Below are 25,319 nucleotides of genomic sequence, written 5' to 3'. Positions count from 1 at the left end.
GGAAATTATATAGGTTCCATCACCTCAGGATGTCGAGGTAATAAAACCTAGGGGGCAGTTGTGGGGACATAATTTTTGAATGACAACACGTGGCTGAGGTGTCACCGAAGTGCCAGCCAAGGTGCCACGTGTCCTGGTCATGACGCCGGGATGATCTCGGCTAGGCCGAGGTTATCTGCGAAGAAATCGGAATCCGGGATAAGCAGATAAGGGACAAGAATCCTAGAATGGAAGAGGACTTCAGTTTGGATAAAGATAAGACTCTTAGAGAGTTTATCCTAATCCTACTAGGAGTCCAAGATTAGCAGTAATCCTAAGTCCATTGGAGCTAGGCTTCTATTGGGACTAGGATTATGTTGGCTATAAAAAGAGGCACCCTCATGGGTCTAAGGTATGTCTTTTATGCTTTGTCCAGTGAGTTTAGCACTATTGATTATCTTTGAGAGATATACTGACTTGATCGTCGCAGTGCCCTCGGGTGGACGAACCACCGCCGGAATGTTCCCTTTCTGTTACAGGTCAGACAGGTGCCGTCTATTTTGCTAGTGCCCTCCAGCTGAATACTGAGTTGGCAGTGTGGTCGGAAAATCACTCACACATGTACAAATAGAAAACACTGTCAAATTAGTTTTGATTTATGAAAATAGACTAGTATAATATGGAAAGAAGAAAGATGATATAAACTGCCCTTGCATTCATAAAAATGGACAAGTATGAAGATGTTATATTACAGTTGAGACATACAAAAGCAATAAGGCCACAATTGTAGTAGCAGCATGAACAGCACTTTGGTAGCACCAAATCATCTACAATACAAATCCAGTCCAAATTACAATCCAAAATCATCAACCAATTACAATCCAGAGTTTGGGAAGAAGGAACTGCAAAATATTTTATAAATATTCATAATCGCTATTTCTTCATCAAACAATGCAAATCCAGAGTTGAGGAGTAAAGTTTACTTAAGAAGAGGGAAGATAGAGAGAAAGAAGCTTAGATGCCGATTGTCGGAGGAGACAGAAGACGCCGGACGGTGGAGGAGGGCAAACACGTCGGACTGTGGAGGAAAGATTTGCAAATGCCGAAGAGCGAAAGAGGGAAGACGGAGAAGGAGAAGAAGCGAAGATGCTGATCGTCAGAGGAGACAGAATACGCCGAACGATGGAGGAGGAAGAAGACGCGGGACGGTGGAGGAGAGGGACAACGGATGACAGATCTAGAGCTGGAATAGAGCCTCAAATGGAACATTAAAACACATCTAGAGCCTTTATGGGAAGATGTCGATTTTTCATTTTTTTTTTTTTTTTACACAGTGCGTGAAACACACGCACTGTATATGTAAATGGTTTTCAAATTCCCTTCTTGCTTGCCACATGTTTAGTGCTGTTGGTAGAGTTGCTTATTTAGAGCTCTGAATCAGGTTTGTTTTTAAAAATTGTTTTGGAGAGAGAGTTTAGAAATTTTTTTGGTTTGTTTGGTTTATTTGGTTGTATATTTTGAAAATAGTTTTGGAGTTTGGGAGTTTGGAATGATTTGATATTTTGTTATAATTGAGTAGATGTGTGTGAGAGAAAAAGTGATTAAGAATGAAAGAGGAAAAAGAAAAAGTGATTGATTGATACGTAAGAGAAAGAAAGCGATTTTGGAAATTGTTTTGGAAAAATTACAAACCAAACAAGTTTTTTAGAAATTTTTTTCTAAAATCACTCTACAAAGCCAAACCAAACATACCCATAAATTTCAAATTTTATGGATGTGTTTGGTTTGGTGTCACGACCCAAACCCGCCCCTAAGGGTTTAGCATCGTAACCGGCAGTAATCCGTAATTACCGAAGGCCTAAAAGACAGTAATAACAGTAATACAGTATAAAAGGGGTTGGCGGAAGCCAAACAGTAATAACAAGGTGTCCAATGAGCTGTGAAAACCTGAAGGGAAAAAGACTTTTATGGACAATCCACATTCATAACCACATATATATACATATGAGATACACATAATATGCAGGTTAAGGATCCAATCCCTACACCATAATTGTACAACCAAGTCTTAAACATTCGATACATAACAGAGACAAAAGGGTGAATCTGAAACACCCCAAAAATAGCCTTGGCTCGAGCAGACTCGGAACCTCAAAGTGAGGCACAACGGTTGGCTGGACAAAACAAGAGCTTCACTCGACGCTTCTAGCTTCGGTCCGGTGCCTGTCCACCTACATACATATATAAACTGTGAGCTAAAACCCAGTGAATAACAAATGCGTAAAGAGGTTAAGAATGAATGTCCTTTCAATAATTAAAACAGTCAAATGCATCTGTAGATCAGTTATTCAATATGTGACTCATAGTTCATGTCATAACAGTCGTTTAGAAACTATAGCAGTCATATGTGGTACATCCAATAGCAGAACAGTACGGTAGATCTTAATAGACCAAACAGTCAGTTGATGGCCATCGAGACAGTATACAGTATTGGTTCCAAACATTGAAACTAACAGAGATCTTTGTAACAGTAGCAGTAATAGTAACAGTACAGTAGCAGTAATAGTAACAGTAACAGTAAGTTGCTATGGATGCCACGAGTATAGTTTATAAAATAGGACAAACATTCGTTCAGTAATCAAGGTCACTTCAGAAAGCAGCACAGTCTATCGTTCAGAAAATAATTATAATTGAATATATCTTTACAACATTGTTACTCACAGATTAGCGTCCTCGGGTGCCAACCTTACACAGTTGCAGAACGAACACACACTAAATTACACACTCGGGATTAATAACTTAGCCCCTAACTTGACTTGGTGTGGTTCTATAACATTATCCTCATTATGATGCCTTAAACATGGCCTAGAAATGCCTAGGATAGAATGAGGATGCAAAAATATACTTAACAATATTTTTAAAAACTTGCTGAAAATAGGGGTCTCGCTCGAGCGTGGCTTTCTTCGCTCGAGCGAGCTTACCGAATGAGAGAGGTCGCTCGAGCGTAGACTCTCTCACTCGAGCGATCTACAAAAGTGTGAAAATTACTGGTTGTTGAAATTCTCCGCTCGATGCTCGCTCGAGCGTGAGACACAGTTCCTCGCTCGAGCGTAGGTCTCGTCGCTCAAGCGTGCGTCTGCACACGCAAAAACCTGAGAGCTTGCAATTTACACTTGAGCCAGCATTCCGTCGCTCGAGCGAAAGTCTGAAAACCAAAGTAGTCGCTTGAGCGTTGAATCCTTCGCTCGAACAAGGAAGTCAAATTTTGGGCTTTCCAGATTTGCTCCCAAAGCTCAAACCATGGATCAAGCATTTCAAAACTCATCCTTTTGAGCCATTTTTCTGGAAAATACTTAGAAACTCATAATACCACATGATTTAAAGACTATTTCATAAAATCAAGGCCCCAAGGTATGCCAATTGAACCAAAATTCAATTAAAACTTTATGAACATTACAAGAACATTACATGTATGCGTTCTTATGAACTCCAAATCTCCAAAGCATGATCAATTGCAAGATTGAACTCAAAAACATGATAAATTCTAGAGTACAACCATAAATATGGGCATGCATGTAAGAATTTCATGAAAACAACTTCAAAATTCCATGATATGGATATGCATGCATGAATTCACTAGACTTCCTTAAATTCTAGCTCAATTAACCCATGAATTCACCTTTTTCATATACATACAAGTTCTAGATGGCTCAAAAACAAGATTAAAAAGTTGAGTTCTTACCTAGGCTTCTCAATCAAACTTCACCTAAGCCAAATCCTTGAGCAATGTAGACAAGTCTTCAAAATTTCCTTCAATTCTTCTAAATTCAAGCAAAACTCTTGTTGAATTCAATTTTCCCCTATTCTTCCTCTTTCTCACGGTTTGGGTCTTGAGGATGGAAAAAATGGTGTCAACAAAAAGATGAAATCAAACAAATGGCCTTGTAAAGGCCCACTAATGGCAATTGTGTAATAAACTCAAGCTAATGTACTTTAACATTATTTATTCCAATTTAATCATTCCAAAACGAATTTTAATTAAACCTACCATAAAATCATATAAATCTTAATTAGCATATAACACTAATCAATTTCTGAATCGATCGCCGATAAGGTTTTTAATTCGCAATTCAAAATTAAAACATGAACAGATCATTCTGTAACAAACAGATAGAAATATAATTAAGACAATACACTCATGCAATCAATTTAGGAGTTCATCTTAATCAATTACTTATCATACTTAATCGCAAATTAACGCTAATCAGATGTGAGGCTTGTCACATTTGGTTTTGGGAGACAAATTTAAAAAAAAAAATTTGAGAAGAGAGTTTAGAAATTTTTTGGTTTGTTTGGTTGTATATTTTAAAAATAATTTTAGAGTATGAGAGTTTGAGATGATTTAATATTTCGTTATAGTTGAATAGATGTGTGGGGGAGAAAAAGTAATTGAGAAGCAAAAAGGAGAGAGAAAAAATAATTGGTTGATATGCAAAAGAGAGAAAGTGATGTTGGAAATTTTTTCCAAAATTACTAAACCAAATAAAATTTTGAAAAATTTTCTTCAAAATTATACTCTCAAAAGCAAACCAAACAAGGCCATATGTTCACGAGAGAATGATGTGCCTTTTTGGGAAGGATTATTTGGGTTACAATAATGGGAAAATTATTTATAAGTCCTATTAGGGAGACTTATGCTACATATAATCCTACGAAAAAATTTATATTCCCACAAGTCCTGTGTGAAGTTTGTTGACATATTTACCCTCAATATTAGTAGTTAATATCATAAATAATGGTAAAGTCATATATAGGAAATTGAATGTTACCATAGATTAAGTTTGTGAAACGTAACGTGACACTTACATAAACGTAACATAACGTGACCATATCATATGGGACATTACATAAACGTAACGTAACGTAACATGTCACGTTCCGTTTCGCAAACTTACTAGGTTTTTGATTTTTTAAATTGAATATGAAAATATTACTTGTTCGTGTATTTTGAAATTCACATTCACATAGATATGATCTATTGTAACATTCAATTTCTTATATAGGAAATTGAATGTTACCATAGATTAAGTTTGCGAAACGTAACGTGACACCTACATAAATGTAACGTAACGTGACTATATCAGATGGGACATTACATAAACGTTACGTTACGTGACGTGACACCTACATAAACGTAGCGTAACGTGACACCTACATAAACGTAACGTAACGTGTAACGTTACGTTTCGCAAATAGGATCTTGTGGAATATATTTTTATCTAAATAAGACTTGAGACTATATAAGAAATTACACATGACTTAACATACCATAAGTGTCCGAAATATGACTTATAAATAAGTCTCCCTAAAATAATTAATAAAAATAAAATAAATTAAAATAACTAATAAAATAAAATATCACATTTAATTCATAATCATTTTTTTTTATAATATATAAATCAATTTTTTAAAAAAAAAACTCCTAAATATAAATTTTTACTCAAGTTAAAATAATCAACTTCCAAATGAGATCAAAAAAATCTATTCAGCATGTTTATAGAAAACAATATAGAGAAATATCACAAGTTTACAAATATAAAAGAAGTGTTGCTATTCAGTCCTAAAATTAGACTCATTTTTTTTTTTTAAATCTAGTGATGTATCAAGAAGATAATTGATTGATAATTAAATTTTTCTTTAATTATCAATCAATCACACATCACTGAATTTATAAAATTGATCTAAGAAATGAACTTGTATATCATTTTTTATATAAAAAAATACATTTATTACAAGTTAAATCCACAATCAAGTAGTTAGTGTTTGATAGTTATGAAGATCCAAACTGCACCCAAATGAGTTGGTTCTTCGAATTAATTGGTCTAAAGGACTCCATAGCTAGTTATCCAAAAAAATAATAATAAATAAAGATCCAAACTACTCCAAATTAGGGCCGTGGAAAGAGTCCAAATCCTCGGCCACACTTTCCTGCCGCCTTTCAAAACGACGTCATTTATATATTTTTTTCTTTCTTATTTTGCTTTCCCCTTCTCGTTTTTGAACCCTGGCCTCTGAGACAGAAAGGCACAATCTAGACGAGAGAGAGAGAGAGAGAGGCGACAGAGGCAAGGCAAGTCAAAGTGAGGAGAGGCGGCGACTGGGTTTTGTCAAAAATGTAGTTTTAGAGTCTGATTCGTAGCAGGAGATGGAGCTGATTAACAGCTTTGCCAAAAGTACATCAGAGCCATGGTTCACACGTTTCTTGATATTAGCACTTTGAACATGTATTTTACATTAACGTTTCATTGAGGTGTTTTTGTAAACATAAATTTCAGAACATAAACCTTACACTTTGGATCATTTACCATGTGTATTATCAAGAAATCAAGACAAAATGACATACCTGAATCCATTGATGAACGGTTAAACGGAAGCGTGATTATCAATGAACTCTTTGTTATTGATTATGTTATTGCCTTCTAATCCTTTCCCCTTTGGTGCCTTATGTTTCTCCTTGAGAGGATTTAGGAAAAAAAATGGCAGTTTTCTTATTTCCACCTGGGAAGGAATAGGGACCATAACCTTTTAAAGGTTGTAATTGGTTTTCAAAACTGAAAGGTTGTGGAAGTTCAAAAGGAATGAAAACCAACTATACCCATTATTGGTTTTAATTTCTATTTATTGGTTTTCAAAACTGAAAGGTTGTGGAAGTTCAAAAGGAATGAAAACCAACTTTAACCAATATGTTTTAATTTCTATTTCTGCCCCTCATAGAAATAGAAATTATACAACTAGTATCTACACATTAGGTCCATAACACATATACCCTTAAGCCTATTAACTAAATTGAATCACTTAAATTGTAGGCTTCTTATAAATGATAACACCACATTTAATTATGTGGTCCCATTGAGACATTATCTAACAATCTCCCACTGGACCACATATGTATCCTGAAAAATGTGCTTAACTTTAGTGAGCTCAGAAATTTGTTATCATAACTTGAGGGTATCCAAACAATCTTGTCCATTAACTATATTAATATAGGATCAAAGCGGTCTTCGTTACATCAATCGTAACTCGACCCACCAATGGTCACGTATACTAATACAGGTAAATGACATAGATCAATCATGGATACGTAGCATGGAAATTACATGTGATGTGATCCATACATGCCTATTTCCAATTGGTCCTACTTAACTTTATTGAGATCAATACTTCACAATACGTAACAGAGCGTAATAAACTGAATATTTCATTTCTGCAGAAATTAATCTAATTACATAGATAAAACTCAAGGCTGACATAAAGCAGTAATATAAATACAAACTCCCACTAAACCAGAATGTTCTCAAATAGAACAACACCCATCTGAGCAGTGTGCTCATGAAAGACCTTGGGTGGTAGTCCCTTCGTAAGTGGATCCGCTATCATGGAGTTTGTCCCAATGTGCTCTATGGAAATCTGTCCACTCTGCACTCTTTCTTTTACAACTAGGCACTTGATATCAATATGCTTTGATTTTGTCGAGCTCCTGTTGTTATTGGAATATAAAACTGCAGACTTATTGTCACAATATAACTTACGTGGTCTTGCATAGACTTATATTCTTCATTCATGGCTTCTATCCACTTATGAGAGTTGGAACTTTCCATGGCTTGACGAAAGTTGATTGAATCATCTTTCGACATTCCATTTTCTACCTCATGTTCCTGGAGATATACAATATAATCATCTAAAAATGCAAATCTCCTTTCTCTGGTGGATCGCCTTAATGGCACAGATTCTTGAGGTTGAGGTTGTAGAGTTTGTTCCTCAGGAACAATTACCTCATCTTGAATGGGGGTTTGAACTATATTATCTTGAACAACATTGTCTGGTTGAGGATCCGAAATTACTTCTCGAGCAACGACAGGTATAGGAACCTGTGATTGGTCAAAAGTAGTAGTAAGAAGTGGGATTACTCCTGCTTCCTCCTCAAAGACAATGTTTCTAACTGGATTTCTCCCCCCAAACTCAACATCCTCAAAAAATGTTGCAATTCCCGTCTCAAATATTGACCTATTTGTGGGATCATAAAACTTGTAACCCCGTGATCGTTCGGCATAGCCAATAAAGTAGCTGCTAATGGTTTTAGAGTCTAATTTTCGTTCATGAGGTTTATAAGGCCTCGCCTCAGCAACATTAATACCAAGCCTTTGGGTAGTGATATTAACTGTAAGTGGTATTCTTGCTGTAATGATCAAACATTGACAATAAGTTATGTCAAATAACAAATCTATCTTTTGATGGATTTATTATTCACATTAGGTTTTCTTGATAATTGGCACATGTTTATCACCACAAAATGTGTGTGTAATTCTGCCAAGTCTTAATCATGTCTTTGGACCGATAAATACCCGCATGAGATACACAGACATAAACTTCAAAACATTCCATATAAAACAATCTAGACAAGAGAGATCACTTTTGTGACATCTTGTTTGAATTGACATATATTGAGAATGTTAGAAAATTAAATTTCTGTAGACGTTGTATGAAATTACATTAAATTTAAAGATTTCTAAATTTGTGACCCCGTATATGTTATATAATCTGCAGCAATTCCAATTATATATATACATATATAAATAGAATTGACGGATCCAAAAACAAATAGTTTTTTTTTTATGATGTTCAAAATTAAACCGATCAAATCGCAAGATATGTCTATATATATATAAATACATGATGTTCATCCATTTGAGAGAAAAAAAAAAACTGCCCACCGAATCATTTTACAATTCCAGAAAACAGATTGCCATTTTCACATAACAAAACAGGGAAAAACAGAATTTACATCCATAAGAAAATTCAGAATCTGATTCCAGAAAACTAAATAGAATGAATAAAGCATATCAATTTTGATAAGACACATGATATGCTGGCTCTGATACCAATTGTTAACATAAATTTCAGAACATAAACCTTACACTTTGGATCACTTACCATGTGTATTATCAAGAAATCAAGACAAAATGACATACCTGAATCCATTGATGAACGGTTAAACGGAAGCGTGATTATCAATGAACTCTTTGTTATTAATTATGTTATTGCCTTCTAATGCTTTCCCCTTTGGTGCCTTATGTTTCTCATTGAGAGGATTTAGGAAAAAAATGGCAGTGTTCTTATTTCCACCTGGGAAAGAATAGGGACCATAACCTTTTAAAGGTTGTAATTGGTTTTCAAAACTGAAAGGTTGTGGAAGTTCAAAAGGAATAAAAACCAACTTTAACCATTATTGGTTTTAATTTCTATTTATTGGTTTTTAAAACTGAAAGGTTGTGGAAGTTCAAAAGGAATAAAAACCAACTTTAACCAATATGTTTTAATTTCTATTTCTGCCCCTCATAAAAATAGAAATTATACAACTAGTATCTACACATTAGGTCCATAACACATATACCCTTAAGCCTATTAACTAAATTGAATCACTTAAATTGTAGGCTTCTTATAAATGATAACACCACATTTAATTATGTGGTCCCATTGAGACATTATCTAACAGTTTCAACAAACATCTAACATTCACAAATTACTTAACCAAAAATCATCACAAACCCACAAATTGATAAATCATTTTTTTTTTTTAGAAAAAGAAGAGAATAAACATCTAAAATATAAATTTTTATTTTGCCGGCCATCTTCAACTTTTAGATTTGTTTCTTCGATTTTTTGATGAAAGCTCCCCAACAACATTTGAATCAATGAATGCTGTGAGAGAGGGCTAGAATCTAAATGGTGTTTCGTTGTGAGAGGGCTCCGTTTGCTGTCATGGAGATGACCTCAGAAACTAAATTGGATGAGATAATCAAGCTTCAATATTCAGTTTTATCTTCTTCTTCTTCTTTTCTTTTCTTTTTTTTTTCTTTTTTTTTTTTGTTTTCTTTCTGTGGGTATGATGATTTGAGAAATACAGAGAAAAGAAGATGAAGACATATAAAGAAAAGAGAAAGAGAGCTAATCATCGGTGATAAATGTAGATAGCAACATACCAGTGTTGATGTATCAGCAACATAGTGCCAGTGTTGATGATAAGAAAGAAAGAGAGAAAGAAAGAAAGAAAGAAAGAAAGAATATATATATATATATATATCGAACACGACGTCGTTTTGGAGGCGCGACAAGGAAGTGCGGTCGAAGATCCGGACTCTAGTGGAAAATATTGCCCCAATCCGTTAAAATCGCACTGATCTATATCAATCGGTACCGCTCTAACCGCTAACTACGGTTTAAACTTTAAAATTTATAATATGCTAACCGAACTGCTCCGATCTGCTATAGTTAATACATATATTTTTTAACCTCCAATGAAATATCAATATAAAAATGAGTGTGAGAGTAACTTAAGATATGAAATTTATTACAAATTAATAGTTATATATATGAAACATATTATGTGAAATTACTTTATATTATATATTTAAAAATATTATACAAATTAGTGTTATATATTATCCAAATGTATGATAATTAGTTAAAATATTCTTTAATCCGTCAATTCATCAAAAATCGCCCAAACCTTATTTTGTCAATCCGCTAATCCGCCATTCAATTTATAATTTTATTTTCAAATCACTAAAATCGCACCCCGCACGCCTCTACTCTCAACATTATCCAACAAAACAGACATGGTCTAAGACTGAGAAAGGGAGTAATTAGGATTTTGTTTGCTAATTATAATTGGACATTTTAATGAGTATAGAGAAGTCCAGTCGATTTCAGAAAATGAGAGGTTTCTTGGTTTCCATGTCGACTTTGGTTCAGGTTTTAAGTCCTTTCCATCACTTTATGGCATCTGGGTTTTTTTTGTATTAGTTTTCAAGTAAAGGGTCTTATTAAGGAATATACATACATGTGTATAGTTTGCTATGTGTATAGATTGTTTAAAGGCTGAAAAAGAAAAGAGAGAGAAGGCAGAGAGGAAGGAAGGAGCACAGGAAAAAAAGCAAAAGAAGAGGTCTTTCTCAAACACAGATCCCTATGGAATGCAGCCCAGCATTGCTTGCTGGAACACATCATTCTTTTTGTTTAGTTTAAGGACTTTTCTTAGGTGTGCCTTGCATATGGTATGCAAGGCACCTACACCCTTCTATTTTTGCATTTACACATTTACACTTACACCCTTTAATGGCAACAATTGGGTTGCATATGGTGTGCAACCGTAAGTAGGTTGCACACCATAGTAGAACCCTTAGTTTAAAGGCTCTTGCTTTGTTCTCTTTAGAATTCTTTCAAGAGAGAGAAATAAAGTAAGGGAGAGAAAGAGTGATATATATATAGATAAGTAAAATAGATAGAGCATAGACTTGGCCATTCAGTGAGCTTGGATTTTGTTCAGATGGCTTGTTAGATTTGTTTTCTGCAGCTAGAAAACAAAATACCCAGGTTTCAAAATGGAGGGAAAAGCAAACAGTTATCTTTCATTCTTTTTCTTTGCATATGTATGATTAGTTTATTTGTTTCCCAATGATTAAGTAGGAAAGGAGATTCATAGAAAGAAGAAAATGAAGTCCATGAGTAATGATGATAGTAACAACTGGTTGGGCTTTTCTCTTTCTCACATGAACAACATGGAGGTTCCTTCAGATCCTCATCATCCTCCTCCTTCCAACGCTGTTTCCACTGAACTCCCAACAAGTTTCTTTCACTCCCCAACTCATTTCAGCTACTCTGGCTCTTCTTATGGAGCTCAAAATGGTGGGTTTTACTCTCCCTTGTCTGTAATGCCACTCAAGTCTGATGGGTCACTGTGCATAATGGAAGCTCTCACCAGGTCTCAACCACAACAAGGTTGGTTTGGTTAGCTTAAAATTGCAATCTGTTTATTTATCATTTTGGGTTGTTTGTTTTGTGACTGTTCTGTATTTGACTTTTTGCCTGTGAAGTGATGACAACAACTTCAACACCAAAACTGGAGGACTTCTTTGGTGGTGCAACAATGGGGGCCCATCACTATGAAAGCAGTGACAGAGAAGCTATGGCTTTGAGCTTAGACAGCATGTACTACCACCACAACCCAGATCATGAGACCAACAATAGTCAACAACAGCAGATTCAAGCCCAGCAATACTCAGATTACTATGCATTTAGAGGCCATGAGGTGTACCAAACACCATTCAAGGAGGGGACTAAGGAAGCCCAGGTTTCAGATTGCAATCTCCAGCTCCCAAACATGGCAGAAGATGATTTCTCTGGGATGAAGAACTGGGTTTCAAGGAATTATTACCCTGCAAGTCATGCATTGGACAATGGGGTTGAATCTGGGTCTGTGAGTGCATTGGGGTATAGGGATTTGCAGTCACTGAGCTTGTCCATGAGCCCTGGCTCCCAATCAAGCTGTGTTACTGGTTCACAGCAGATCTCACCCACTGTTACTGAGTGTGTAGCCATGGAGGGAAAGAAAAGAGGGTCTGAGAAGCTTGATCAGAAGCAGGTTGTCCATAGGAAGTCCATTGATACATTTGGACAGAGGACTTCACAGTATAGAGGTGTCACAAGGTTAGTTCTTTAATCTCCTTCCATCTCTTTTCCGTAATATGCTAGATGTTCTTTATTATTGCATCTGTCTATCTTTGTATTTTATTATACAAAATGCATACCTTTCTTCCTACATTACTCATTATCCTGTTAGGAATTAGTCACACCTAACCAGGATTGGCTCACAGAAAAACAGAAAAGAATAAATGCATAAGAATTATAAATCACATGCATATACAAAAATACAAGATATACATAGATTACCCAAAAGCTATCCACAAATTCATGATCGCTGCAGTTGCACTGATTAAAAAAGATTACACAAAATATGTAGAGATAATTAGTGCAATGTATCACAAATGCATAAATACCAAAAATACCCTTACTCCAAATTCGGTATCAAATGGCTCCTATCTAGTACTTCCCCTAAAGCAATATATTGCTTCATGATCTTGCCGTGTTTGCATTTTTTCAATTTCTCTCTCATTCAATCTTGTGAGTTATTAAGGGTGGCTTGGCCTAACGATAAGTTTGCTGTTGACATCTCTGGTGGGACGTGTTCAAGCCACTGCAACAACCTCTCCAAAAACGGGATAAGACTTTGTACATCTTATTCTCTTCAAACCGTGCATTAACGGGAATCTAGTGTACTGGATCACCCATTATTTATTTTCATAAGTCGTGTTTCCCTTGTTTTCATGTTTAGTACTTTGATTTTCTCTCTATGGATTATCATCCATCAGGCATAGATGGACTGGTAGATATGAAGCCCATCTATGGGACAACAGTTGTAAGAAAGAGGGACAAAGCAGGAAAGGAAGGCAAGGTTAGTGAAGGAAACATATAATCCGTCCACATTGTCTCCTTAAGATTTTTACTTTGCCAGGCCCTGCATTGTTGGCCATCTTTTGTTGTTCAAGTGACTAATATTCTATTCTTTCCTCATTTCTCATGTTCTTCATTGCTGGGTGATACCAATAATGACTATCAGTTTATCTGGGTAAGTCTTGTTATTGACAATGATTGAGTAATAAGCATGTTCTTTCCTTCAATTCTCATAGCATCATCATTGCCAAATACTAATTTTCAGGGGGTTATGATATGGAAGCAAAGGCTGCAAGAGCTTATGATTTAGCTGCACTCAAGTATTGGGGCCCTTCGACCCATATCAATTTTCCGGTGGTTCTCTAACCGTCTCATCAGCTTATTTCATCTAACAATTGTTTTGTAACTGACATGGGACTGTGTATATTGATGATTTAGCTGGAAAACTATCAACAAGAACTTGAACATATGAAGAACATGACCAGACAAGAATATGTTGCTCACTTAAGAAGGTATAGTCTCTCCCCTTGTATATTAGACAACAATGTTTGTTTTCTTTGTTTGATGTGTTTTTATCTCTAATATATTGATCTTTGCAGAAAAAGCAGTGGCTTCTCAAGGGGTGCTTCAATGTACAGAGGAGTCACAAGGTCTTACTATTTTTTGCACATACATGTGTTAATCTATCATTTTTATTGGCACGCTTCCTTTAATTATAAGTAGAAGTATATTTGATGTACATCTCGTCGTTCCCAGACCCTGCCCTTCTTTATGGGTCTCTAATTTTGATGTAATCTTCAACAGACATCATCAACATGGGCGCTGGCAAGCTCGGATAGGCAGAGTTGCGGGAAACAAGGACCTTTATCTAGGGACATTCAGTGAGTTCCTTTGCATCTTCTCAATTTATTTGGGCAAGAACTTTTTCCTGTAGACATCTAATTGCTAAAAAATCTTCTTATTTAAAATTCTGCCAAGACATTAGTGGTTTTGCTACATAATTTGCTAAAAAAATGCAACTATTTAAATGCAATCTATGGCTTTCTGTTCTTGTACCGGTTTTGATTTCATTTCGATCTGGTTCTGATTTAACTGCAATTTTCAGGCACTCAAGAGGAAGCTGCTGAGGCCTATGACATAGCAGCAATAAAATTTCGTGGGGTTAGTGCTGTCACTAACTTTGACATATCAAGGTACGATGTGGAGCGCATCATGGCAAGCAATACCCTTCTTGCCGGAGACCTTGCCAGGCGAAACAAGGCTATCGAATCTGCAAAAGAGGTCCCTAATCATGAGCTTGCCATTCTGAACTGTAACAGTGAAGCCACTCACCTGAAAGAGAACACTGGAAGTGAATCGGATTGGAAAATGACCCTATATCAGTCCCCGCAACATGATTTGATTGGGATCAAAACAATGAGCTCAGGTCAGCAAGAGGTCAATGACTCAGCCAAGGTGGTGAACCACTTGTCTGGTGGTTCGTCGCTGGTGACAAGCTTGTGCAGCTCAAGAGAAGACAGCCCTGATAAACAAAATGGCTTGCCTTTGGTTTTCGCAATGCCTCCGTCAGCATCCAAGCTTTTCACTAGTTCTGCAAGTAGTGTGAGTTCTTGGATATCATCGGCCCAGCTGAGGCAGCCTCCGATTTCGATGCCTCATGTGCCTGTGTTTGCAGCATGGGCCGATGCATCATGAAACATGTTATGGAAAAATTGTTTAGTTATGGTTTTTTTGCATGAACCAAACTAGAAAGAGATGGTTCCTTGGGTTTTTTCTTTTTTTCTTTCAGAATATTCAAATTCAGTCCTTAAAGCTTTATGAATATCTTGAAGGAATTGGTGGTGGGAAAATTTACTAGAAATGGTGATTGATGTTCTATGAAATGATTTTGGGTGAAGTATACAAATGGTACTCAAAATTCAGACAAAATATCATTCTTGATTAGAGGTTAATTCTGAAAGTGTTGACTAATCTCATGACTAAACATATTTAGAAGGGTATTTTGTAGATAAATGAATAGAACTATTCAATTTCAACATATTCAACAAAATTCCAAAAAGAGGGGTAAAAATTTTACCATTTGAGATTACCTTAAACCATGATGATATTTATAGCTTTATTGCTGTTATTAAGTACAAAAGCAGCTTAGTGTTTCCCCAATAATGCAAAGATGGTCCTTTTTGTATCGTGCCTTTTGACCATAACAACTATGATCTTTTTGTATTGTGCCTTTTGACCACAACAACTATGATCTGTTCACCACGTAGTCACCTATCTCCACATATCATCATCATCATTACCATTCTTCTTTCTTATCTAAGCTTTCATGAAAGGTGACAGACATTCCATCCCCAATTATTCAAAAGAGGGTTGGAAGAGTGCAAAATGGATTCTCGTATCTAATGGCTTTAGGTGATTTAATGCATGATTTAGGGTAGTTTGGCATATAGTTTAAAAATATATATATATATATATATATATATTTTTTTTTATCTTTAGTGATTTTGTTCAAAATTAAGTCAATTATTTTTTTCAAGGGAATTTAAAAATAAAGTCTTTTATTTATTTATTTATTTATTTTGGGGGGGAGTTCTTTAGGGACTTTTTTTTCAAATTTTTAGGAAATTTACGTGTAGGTCCTTATAGGTAAATTTATTGTCTAGTAGATTCTATGATAATTAATAACGTTTTTTATCAACTATTATTAAAAAACGTTACTAAGGCTTGGTTTGGAAAGTGAGTTGGCTTTTTGATTTTTTTGGCTATTTTAGCCTGAGGCTAAAAAGTCTGACTTGGGAAGAGTTTTTGGTTTTTTTGTGAAAGAAATAATGTAATGATTATGGGTTGGATGTGATATTTTATTTTTTGTGGCTATTTAGCCCCAAACCCTCCCAAACTCACTTCCCAAATAATGCATAATTATTAATTTTAAGCGACATTATAAAAATTGTTATAAAAAATGTCATTAATTATAAGTTTTAGCAACATTTAAAAAAAAATCGTTACAAAAAAAAAAAAACTAATTTTTAACTTTTAGCGACAGTTTAAAAAATTCATCAAAGAAAAACGTCACTATTTATAAGTTTTAGTGACATGCAAAAAATTATCACAAGAAATTATTTTTAACGATAATTTTACTATGACATTTTTAATAGAACTTGACGGGAATTAAGTCTAATTATTAGGACATATTGGTAGTTTGTTTTGATTTTTTTTGAAAAGTAAATTAAGTTTCCAATCCATCTAAATGAGTAGAACCCAAAACTGTAAACTTTTTTGAATTTTTTTTTAAAAAAATTCATCAAATAGGAAGAAAAGCTAACTAAAAAATCAACCCTAAACACTCATTATCCCGATAATTAGTTGGAATTTTCCGCTCCGTGAAAAAAAGGGTCTTGTTGATGGATTACCTTTTTGGATCTTTCTGTTTAATGGTGGGACATAAAAACAAAGCAATCCATTAATTTATGTGATAATGGTGGGGCATAAAAACAAACAATCCATTAATTTATGTCGTAGTGTTAGTACGTGTGGGTATGCATGATTTGGTTCCCTTGTCATCTCCAGGACTCAAATATCATTGTTTTGACCCATTAGTATGTGTAGTTAGTGGTTGGTTTTAGAGTATTGTTGGAAATGGGATTGTTGTTGTGCCTCGCAGACTGTTGTGAGATTTATTGGGGGTGCGTCCCGAATCTTTTTTGATAATTCGAACCGTTCATATTGTAAGGTTCGTCGAATAGATCATTCATTCAAAAAAATCAAGTAAATTGGACATTTGTAACCTCATAAAACGAGCACATTTGTTTTTCAAAAAATAAACGGTTAACATGATTTTAATAATTTTTTAAAAACAATTAGGATGTGATCATGGGGTTACAGATGTCCGATTAGCTTGATTTTTTTACATGAATGATATATTCGACAAACCTTACAATATGAATAGTTCAAATCATCAAAATATAGTCAAAAAATATCTCTACGAAATCTCACAGCAAGGCTGCTGTGCCATAAGGTACAACAGCAATCCTCAGCCCCATTATGTGATGTCTCAATAATATAATAATTGGTGAAAAAAATAAAATTTACAAATTTATATTGAGTAATTTAAGAATTTAAAAAAATATGATAAATTATAATAGGTGAAAAATATGAACATATGATGTCCAGGAGCAACTAATAATTTTTCCACTAGTATGTCGTTTAAATTATGACCAAACTTCAATAATATTCCTGTGTTTGGATCTTGTAAAACGAAATACAAATGAAAAGGACGGAGAGAGAAAGCTAATCATTCTTTATTTTGACGGAAAGTTTTTTTTATCAAAAAATTGTTTTTATAAAAAAAGTTGTTTGAGATGTGTTAAATAAGTATATTTTTTGTTTTTTTAAATTAAGGGTTGGTTTGGGGTGTCCTAAAAAAGTGTACTTTTTGTCTTTTTATGAAAAGATATGCAGAAAAGTAGAGAGGTGATGTGATGAAAAAAAGATAAAAAGATGAATTATATAGTAGATCCCAAACTAGGCCTAAAAAGTTGAGGAAAAAACATGATTGTTTAAGTTAATTTTTTGACTTTTTATGAAAAAACATGTATTAAAAAATTATATAAATTAGTTTGTAGGAGAAGATAGGGAGAGTAGCAGTACCGCTAACCGTCTCATGCAGAGGCATTTGACATAAGAAATGGTTGCCTCATTTGTGGACATTGCATTAGTCTGTGATGTTTGGCCTGTGGGAGCCCACTACAGGTCCTTTTTGCTAATCGAAACCGTTCAATGTATAGAACTCGTAGAGTATTATATACTTCTTAAAAATCACGTTGATCGGATATCGATAGCTATCTGATCGGATTGGTTTTTTTTCAACTGTTAACTATAATATCATTTTTTTTATACAAAACTGATTTGATCATATAGTTAGCAATATCCGATCAACGTGATTTTTTACAAGCATATGGTACTCGACGAGTTCTACACATTTACAGTTCAGATTATCAAAACGGGACCCGTGATGGCCTCCCACGGGCCAATAGCAGCGTGCTTTTTGTGCAATATGGTTGTACAATTTTTTTCCAAAAAATTAGCTTCACCTGTGGGCCGTCAAACGAGTTTTATAATTTTTTTGTGTAAAATTAATTTTTTTATTATTTTTTTTGGTGAATAGTGATAACTTTTTAATTTTTTTTATAACTTTTTGATTTTTTAGATTATTTTGAAGATGCCGAACTAGGCAAGAAACATTTTTTGTAGATAAATATTTTTCAATATTTGATTGTAAAGGAGGTAGAAGTGGAGATAGAGGTGGCGGCGACAAAAGTGGCAGTAATTTATGATAGTATGGTAACATTATTAAGATTTTAATATTAACAATATTTTCTACTATTCAAATGTGCAAATTTTAATTTTTTTTATTAATTAGAGAAAATATTTTTCGTTGTAATAAATTGAAAATAATACCAATTTTTTCTCTGGTTTTAATTTTGATTGATTAATGAAAAAAAAGAATAAGCATAAATAATTACATTTCCTTTTTCTTTTTTAATAAATTAAAATTTCAAATATTTGATAATAAGACAGGACTTAGATCCCCAATCTTCAAGGGTGGAATGGAAGTGGTTGGTCATGCCCATAAATATTCTTGGGCTACTATTTGGTCTGTACGATACAACCAGGTGGTTATATAAGAATTCAAGTTGTTTGGGGGCCCAAACATTTCAAAAGCAAATCCGAACAACACATTTGGGCATGTTTGCTGTGACAAACCGAACATACTTCAAAGTTCAAAAACATTATCACACCTATTTAAAATCCACTGAAATGTAGATTTTATCTCATTTATTTTTGTATCTACGCATATTAGTATTAATTTCAGTCACTCTAACCTTGTTAAAAGGGATATGGGACACATTATATGATACATTTAGGATAAGTTAATTTGACAGATTGGAGTCTGAATGAAACTTTTATAGCTTTAATTTCCAAGAGGGGGGAGAGGGGGAGGAAATTCAAGACTTTCAGCTTATTAGTCTTTTGGGTAGTGTTTACAAACTATTGGCCAAGGTTTTGGCTAATAGGCTTCGGGAGTGCTGGAGGGGGTGATCTCCGAATCTCAAAATGCTTTTGTGGGTGGGCGACAGATTTTGGATGCTGTTTTGGTGGCTAATGAGTGTGTAAATTTGCAACTTCGGCAAGGGAAATGGGAGATTATATGTAAGTTGGATATTAAGAAGGCTTATAATAATGTCAATTGGAAGTTTCTGCTGTATATGTTGGAGATGATGGGTTTTGGGAAAAGATTGAGGAGGTGGATACATTTTTATATCTCTACTATTCGGATGTCTGTCTTGGTTAATGGGACATCGGCGTTGGAGAGGCTTACAGCAGGGAGACCCTCTATCTCCATTATTGTTTATTTTGGTTATAGAGGCATTGAGTCGACTGTTTTCTAGGGCGGTCGAATGGGGTTTATTATCTGGTTTTGAGGTTGGAGGGGAAGGGGTCTGCCTCTCTGATGGTATCTCATAATTTTTATGTTGATGATGCGTTGATTTTTTGTAATGCGGAGGCTACTCAAATTGGCAATTTGCGATGTGTTTTGTTATGTTTTGAGGCGATGTCAGGGTTGCGAGTTCATCTGGCAAAATCAAAATTGATACCAGTGGGTGAGGTGGCTCAAATATCGGTGTTGGCAGCCGTCTTGGGTTATAAGTTGGCAAGGTTGCCAGTTTCTCATTTGGCACTTCTGTTAGGGGCTTCTTTTAAGGAGACTCAAGTGTAGGATGAGGTGGTAGACAGAGTTCAGAGGCGGTAGACAGAGTTCAGAGGCAGTTGGCAAGGTAAAAGTGCCAATACTTATCAATAGGGGGCAATATTACTTTGATCAAGAGTGTTCTTTTCAGTATTTTGACGTACTTTACGTCTGTGCATGTGATTCCTGTGGGGGTGGCAAAGAGGTTGAAGAAATTGCAATGGGATTTTTTGTGGAATTGGGATGGGGTGGGTTTTCATTATCATTTGGTGGCTTGGGAGAGGGTTTGTACTTTGAAGGAGATAAGAGATTGGGCGTATGGAAATTGGTGGTTTTTAATTGGGTTTTATTGGATAAGTGGTTGTGGTGTTTTGTGGGGAACGGGAGAGGTTATGGAGGAGAAGGGTAGTGGCTAAGTACGGAGAGGAGAGGGGGGGTTAGTGCTCGAAGAGGGTGGTTCAACCTCATGGTTGTGGTTTGTGGAAGGGGATTTGGTTAAGGAATGAGGTTTTTTGGGAGAGGGTTCGGTTTAACGTGGGGGTTGGAGATCGAGTTCGCTTTTGACAAGATCGGTGGTGCCATGGTTTGACTTTGGAGGCCATGTTCCCTTTGATTTATGCTATTGCCGATGATGGGATGAGTTGGTTACTTCAGTTAGGGTGAAGCAAGGGCAATTAGTTGTTTGGATTGTTCGTCTTTGTCGTGATGTACAGGATTGGGAGCTAGACCAATTGGTAGGTCTTATAGGTGTTTGTATGGGTTGTAAAATGGGGGGATGTGATGGATTCTTTGGTATGGGATGTCCAAAGTTCCAATGGTGTTTTCTCAGTATCCTTATTTTATGGGGTGCTTGCTTGGAAATGTATTTGGACAATGAATTCTCTTTCCAAGGTACCTTTTTTTGTTTGGACAACTGCTTTGGGTTGTATCCTCACTATTGATAATTTGATCCGGCGGAGGCATGTGTTGGTCAATTTGGTGTTGTTTGTGCTATAGAGATGTGGAAACAGTTAATCATTTGCTCGCGTAGTGCCTGGCGGTGTCACGGCTTTGGTGTAGGGTGGTTGCTCTTTTTGGGTTGGGTTGGTTTGGGTGCAACCAGGATCGGTGTTGGAAGTGTTGCTTAGATGTGGCGGGCTGAGGATGGGTAAGAAGTGGCAGAAGGCTTGGTTACTTACTTCCCATTGCTTGTTGTGGTTGGTTTGGCTGGAGCATAATAAGTGTGTGTTTCAAAACATGTGTCATTTCTTTATTTGGTTAGAAAGTTGGCTTCTTATAGTATTGTATAGTTGGGTTACGGGTTCGGTTGATCCTGATGTGTTGACTTTTGTACATTTTTTGGAGAATTTACTTAGATAGGGTGCTTTTGCGGTCCCTTTTGGATTCCTATTTTTCTTGTATTCTTTGCATCGTTTTAATACTTTTTTTTAATAAAATATGTTTATTTACCCCCCCCCCAAAAAGAAGAAGTTAATTTGACAGATTGCACTATTTTAATCTCATTATATTTTCATCAATAAAAAATAAGAAAAATACTGAAAATCTGTGCTTACATTTATCCTAATAATATACTATACAAATATTGTTATAGTCTTTTTTTTATAATAATTAGAGGATATGTGACCAGAGTGTAGAGAAAAGTATCTCATATTTATCCAAATTGACATGTATAAGCCCATAAAGGCCACGAATCACTATGAACAATCTAAGCCCATCACTTGGAGCCCAATGCATAACCCAGCTGGTGAGGTCCAGGACAGCTGGAGTCCAACATGGCATAAAAAGCCAATAACATTCAGACACACGGCAGGTGAAGGACGAGCCACATCAGCAGACAAAGATCTGCAAAGTTATTGCCACAGCACATCACCATTAATGCAGCTCATCACAGCATTTATTATGACAACACCTCTCCGTCGGAACATGACCCCCTTACCCTGAACAAGGTAAGCTACAGCATAGACTTTCAGCGAGGAGGGCAGGTCGGAAGGGACAGCGAAATGATTACTAAAGGATATAAGCAAACGTTGAAGACAAGAAGAAGTTTAAGCTTTTCTATCTCTAATCTCTCCCTCTACACTCTACTTCTCTTCCTGACTTGCTCGTCGGAGGGTTCACTGGGGGACTACCCCGTTCCCCATTGAACTTGCTTACAGGTTATCCGGTGGGCTTGATCATTTGGACCTGGGCTTGAGGAGCTTGGACCAGTCCGATCCATTCACTAGGACAAAGTGTAACATCAGTTGGCGCCGTCTGTGGGAAGTGGTTCTTATCCGGACGCCAGTTGTGCTCATTGTCGCCGGAGACCCTGTCCAAACAACCTTTTCCTCCTACCCATCCAAGTGTATGGTCACGACTAGATCTATAGCTTCTCACCATAATGCTGCCGACCATCAAACCGACCCTTCCAATCCAAACAACTCACCACAGTATATCATTGAGCTTACCAACAGCATTAACCGCATGGCTGAACAAAACCAGGCCCTGATAAATGCTTTACTCCAAAGAAACCTTCCGATGCTTCTTCCACCACCTCCAGATATACCACCCAACCAAGAAAGAGCCCCGAGCCATACTGTCTCGCAACCTTATCCACCCAACTTGGAAGGTTTGCAACCTCCTCCCCCGCACATAAATCTACCACCTCCACCCCCACACCCTTCGGTCGTGGCACCAGCCCCTAAAGAGGAAGCCAGCAGCGTCCAGCCCCCATTGACTGACAATGGTGACCACATTCCCCTCTGGGACGCTGAACTCCGAGCAATGAAGCTCCAGCTCCAAGGGGTCATGCAAAACATTCAACATAAACCCTCTACCACGGCAAGCTCACCATTTGTTGCCTCTATCCGGGACAAACCTCTGTCCGCCAAGTTCAAGATGCCCACCATTGACTCTTTTGACGGTACGACGGACCCAGTCGACCATCTGGAGACCTACCGTACCCTCATGATCCTCCATGCCTTCCCTGACGAGATCATGTATCGGGCTTTCCCCGTGACACTGAAGGGGTTAGCTCGACTGTGGTTTAGCCAGTTACCAGCAGACTCTGTCTCTACTTTCCAGCATCTCAACGATTCCTTCCTTAGCCATTTCATTGGAGCCCAGCGCCAACGCCACCCTACAACCCAACTCCTCAACATCCGTCAGACCGAGGGGGAGTCGCTGCGCAGTTTCGTTACCCACTTCAACACCGAAGCCTTGCAAGTAGCGGAAAACGATGACAAGGTCATCCTCACGGCTTTCATGGCCGGGCTACGATCGTCCGATTTCCTCTTCTCCCTCTCCAAAAACCCCCCGACCTCCATGGCAGCCCTACTCTCCAAAGCCCAGAAATACATGAATGCCGAAGATTCACTAGCCGCTCGGCAGGATCCAATATCTAAAAACCCGACCCCCAGAGAAAAGAGAAAAGACTCAGAACCCAGAAACACCCAGTATAACAGCCAAACACCCCACTATACCGACTGATCTCCTCGCGCTGACTGGTCGGCACCAGCTCGACCGCCCGGTCGGTTCGAGCGGTACACGCCACTTAATTCTTCCATGGAACAAGTCTTCCACCAGATCCAACGGGACTACCCTCTTAAATGGCCCCTACCCTCACGGACCCCCTTCAATCGGAAAGACCAGTCCAAATATTGTCGTTTCCACCAGGACCATGGCCATAACACCGATGACTGCATCAACCTCAAGGATCAGGTCGAGACCCTCATTCGTCAAGGGCGTCTCAGCCGGTTCACGGACACCTGCCCACAGCAGAGGCAAAGAATCGAGCCCCTCAGAAACAACCACCGGCGTACCCCACCCCGATAGCCAGCCCAACCTAACTAAGGCCATGATCGCCCCCCACAATAGCCTCGGCCGCCAGGTAATCCCCCTCCGCCAGTTGGTGAAATCCGAGTCATTTCAGGTGGCCTTGCTTGTGGCAGACCATTCAGCTTCGCTCAGAGGGCAGAGCTCAGGAAGATAAGGCAAGGCTCGGACAGAGCAGTTGCCACGGTAGATCGACCCTCCAAACAGCCCAAGCAGTGGACAGAGCCCATTACCTTCACGGACGCCGACTGTACAGGCATCCGTTATCCTCATGATGACCCTCTCGTCATTTCTGCTCTCCTCTCCAACTATAAGGTCAGACGGGTTCTCATCGACAACAGCAGTTCTTCAGACATCATATTCCTCAACTGCTTCCGCCAGCTCAAGATTGGGGAGGAAAGCCTGTCTCCCCTCCAAACCCCTTTGGTCGGTTTCACTGGCGATCGGGTGACCTCCATCGGCTCCATCGATCTCCCCCTCACCATCGGCCAATACCCGCGGCAGACTACCAAGTTGGTCACTTTCCTTGTGGTCGACTGTCCCTCTGCCTACAACATCATCCTTGGCCGCACCGCCTTTAACGCTTTCCAAGCTATCACTTCAACCTACCACCTCGCCATAAAGTTCCCTACCGACTTGGGCGTCGGGATAGTAAGGGGAGAGCAGACTGTAGCCAGGGAATGTTATGTCGCCTCACTCAAGGAAGTCAAGCTGAAGGAGGCCATGATCATTGAAGGACTTGACGTCCGAGATGAGGATGAGCTGGTTAGAAGAGAACTGGTTGAGGAGCTCGTTGAGGTTCCCATCGATCCCATCAACCCTATGAAGACTGCCAAAATCGGCAGCCAACTAACCCCCCAAGCTAAGGCCGACCTTACCGCCCTTCTGATCGAGCACAATGATGTATTTGCTTGGACCCATTCAGACATGCCAGGCATTGACCCCTCTTTCATAACTCACCGCCTCAGCATCGAACCCCATTTCTGACCTTACTGCCAGAAGCAGCACATCTTCCATCCAGAGCGCAATACACTTATAGCCGTAGAGGTTGACAAGCTCCTTGAGGCCTAATTCATCAAAAACGTGGATTACCCTAAATGGTTGTCAAACGTGGTCCTAGTTCGCAAGAACAATGTCAAATGACGACTCTGTGTCGATTACTCTGACCTAAACCGAGCTTGTCCCAAAGACAGCTATCCTCTTCCCCTCATAGATCTGCTGGTCGATGCCACGGCCGGTCATCAAATGCTCAGCTTCATGGATGCTTTCTCTGGGTACAACCAAATCCTGATGCACCCGTCCGATCGGGAACATACATCCTTCATTACCGACCGAGGTACCTACCACTACCGTGTGATGCCATTCGGACTGAAGAATTCTGGGGCTACCTACCAACGGTTGGTCAATGCCGTTTTCCATCATCAGATAG

At 37.6% G+C, this 25,319-nt stretch overlaps 1 protein-coding gene across 1 annotated transcript; it reads left to right on the top strand.

Annotated features, from left to right (window-relative positions):
• Positions 1-10,680: 10,680 nt before the first annotated feature.
• Positions 10,681-15,190, top strand: LOC114276235 (AP2-like ethylene-responsive transcription factor ANT). Its single transcript, XM_028218019.2, has 9 exons — positions 10,681-11,817; positions 11,913-12,525; positions 13,248-13,330; positions 13,496-13,504; positions 13,595-13,683; positions 13,768-13,841; positions 13,929-13,979; positions 14,134-14,210; positions 14,435-15,190. The coding sequence occupies exons 1-9, from the start codon at positions 11,532-11,534 to the stop codon at positions 15,022-15,024; spliced, it is 1,872 nt and encodes a 623-aa protein (XP_028073820.2). The 5' UTR covers positions 10,681-11,531; the 3' UTR covers positions 15,025-15,190.
• Positions 15,191-25,319: the final 10,129 nt, after the last annotated feature.

Source organism: Camellia sinensis, chromosome 1, assembly GCF_055761805.1.
Source record: "Camellia sinensis isolate YWXY chromosome 1, ASM5576180v1, whole genome shotgun sequence".
Classification (NCBI taxonomy): Eukaryota; Viridiplantae; Streptophyta; class Magnoliopsida; order Ericales; family Theaceae; genus Camellia; species Camellia sinensis.
This window is presented reverse-complemented; position numbering and strand designations above follow the sequence as displayed.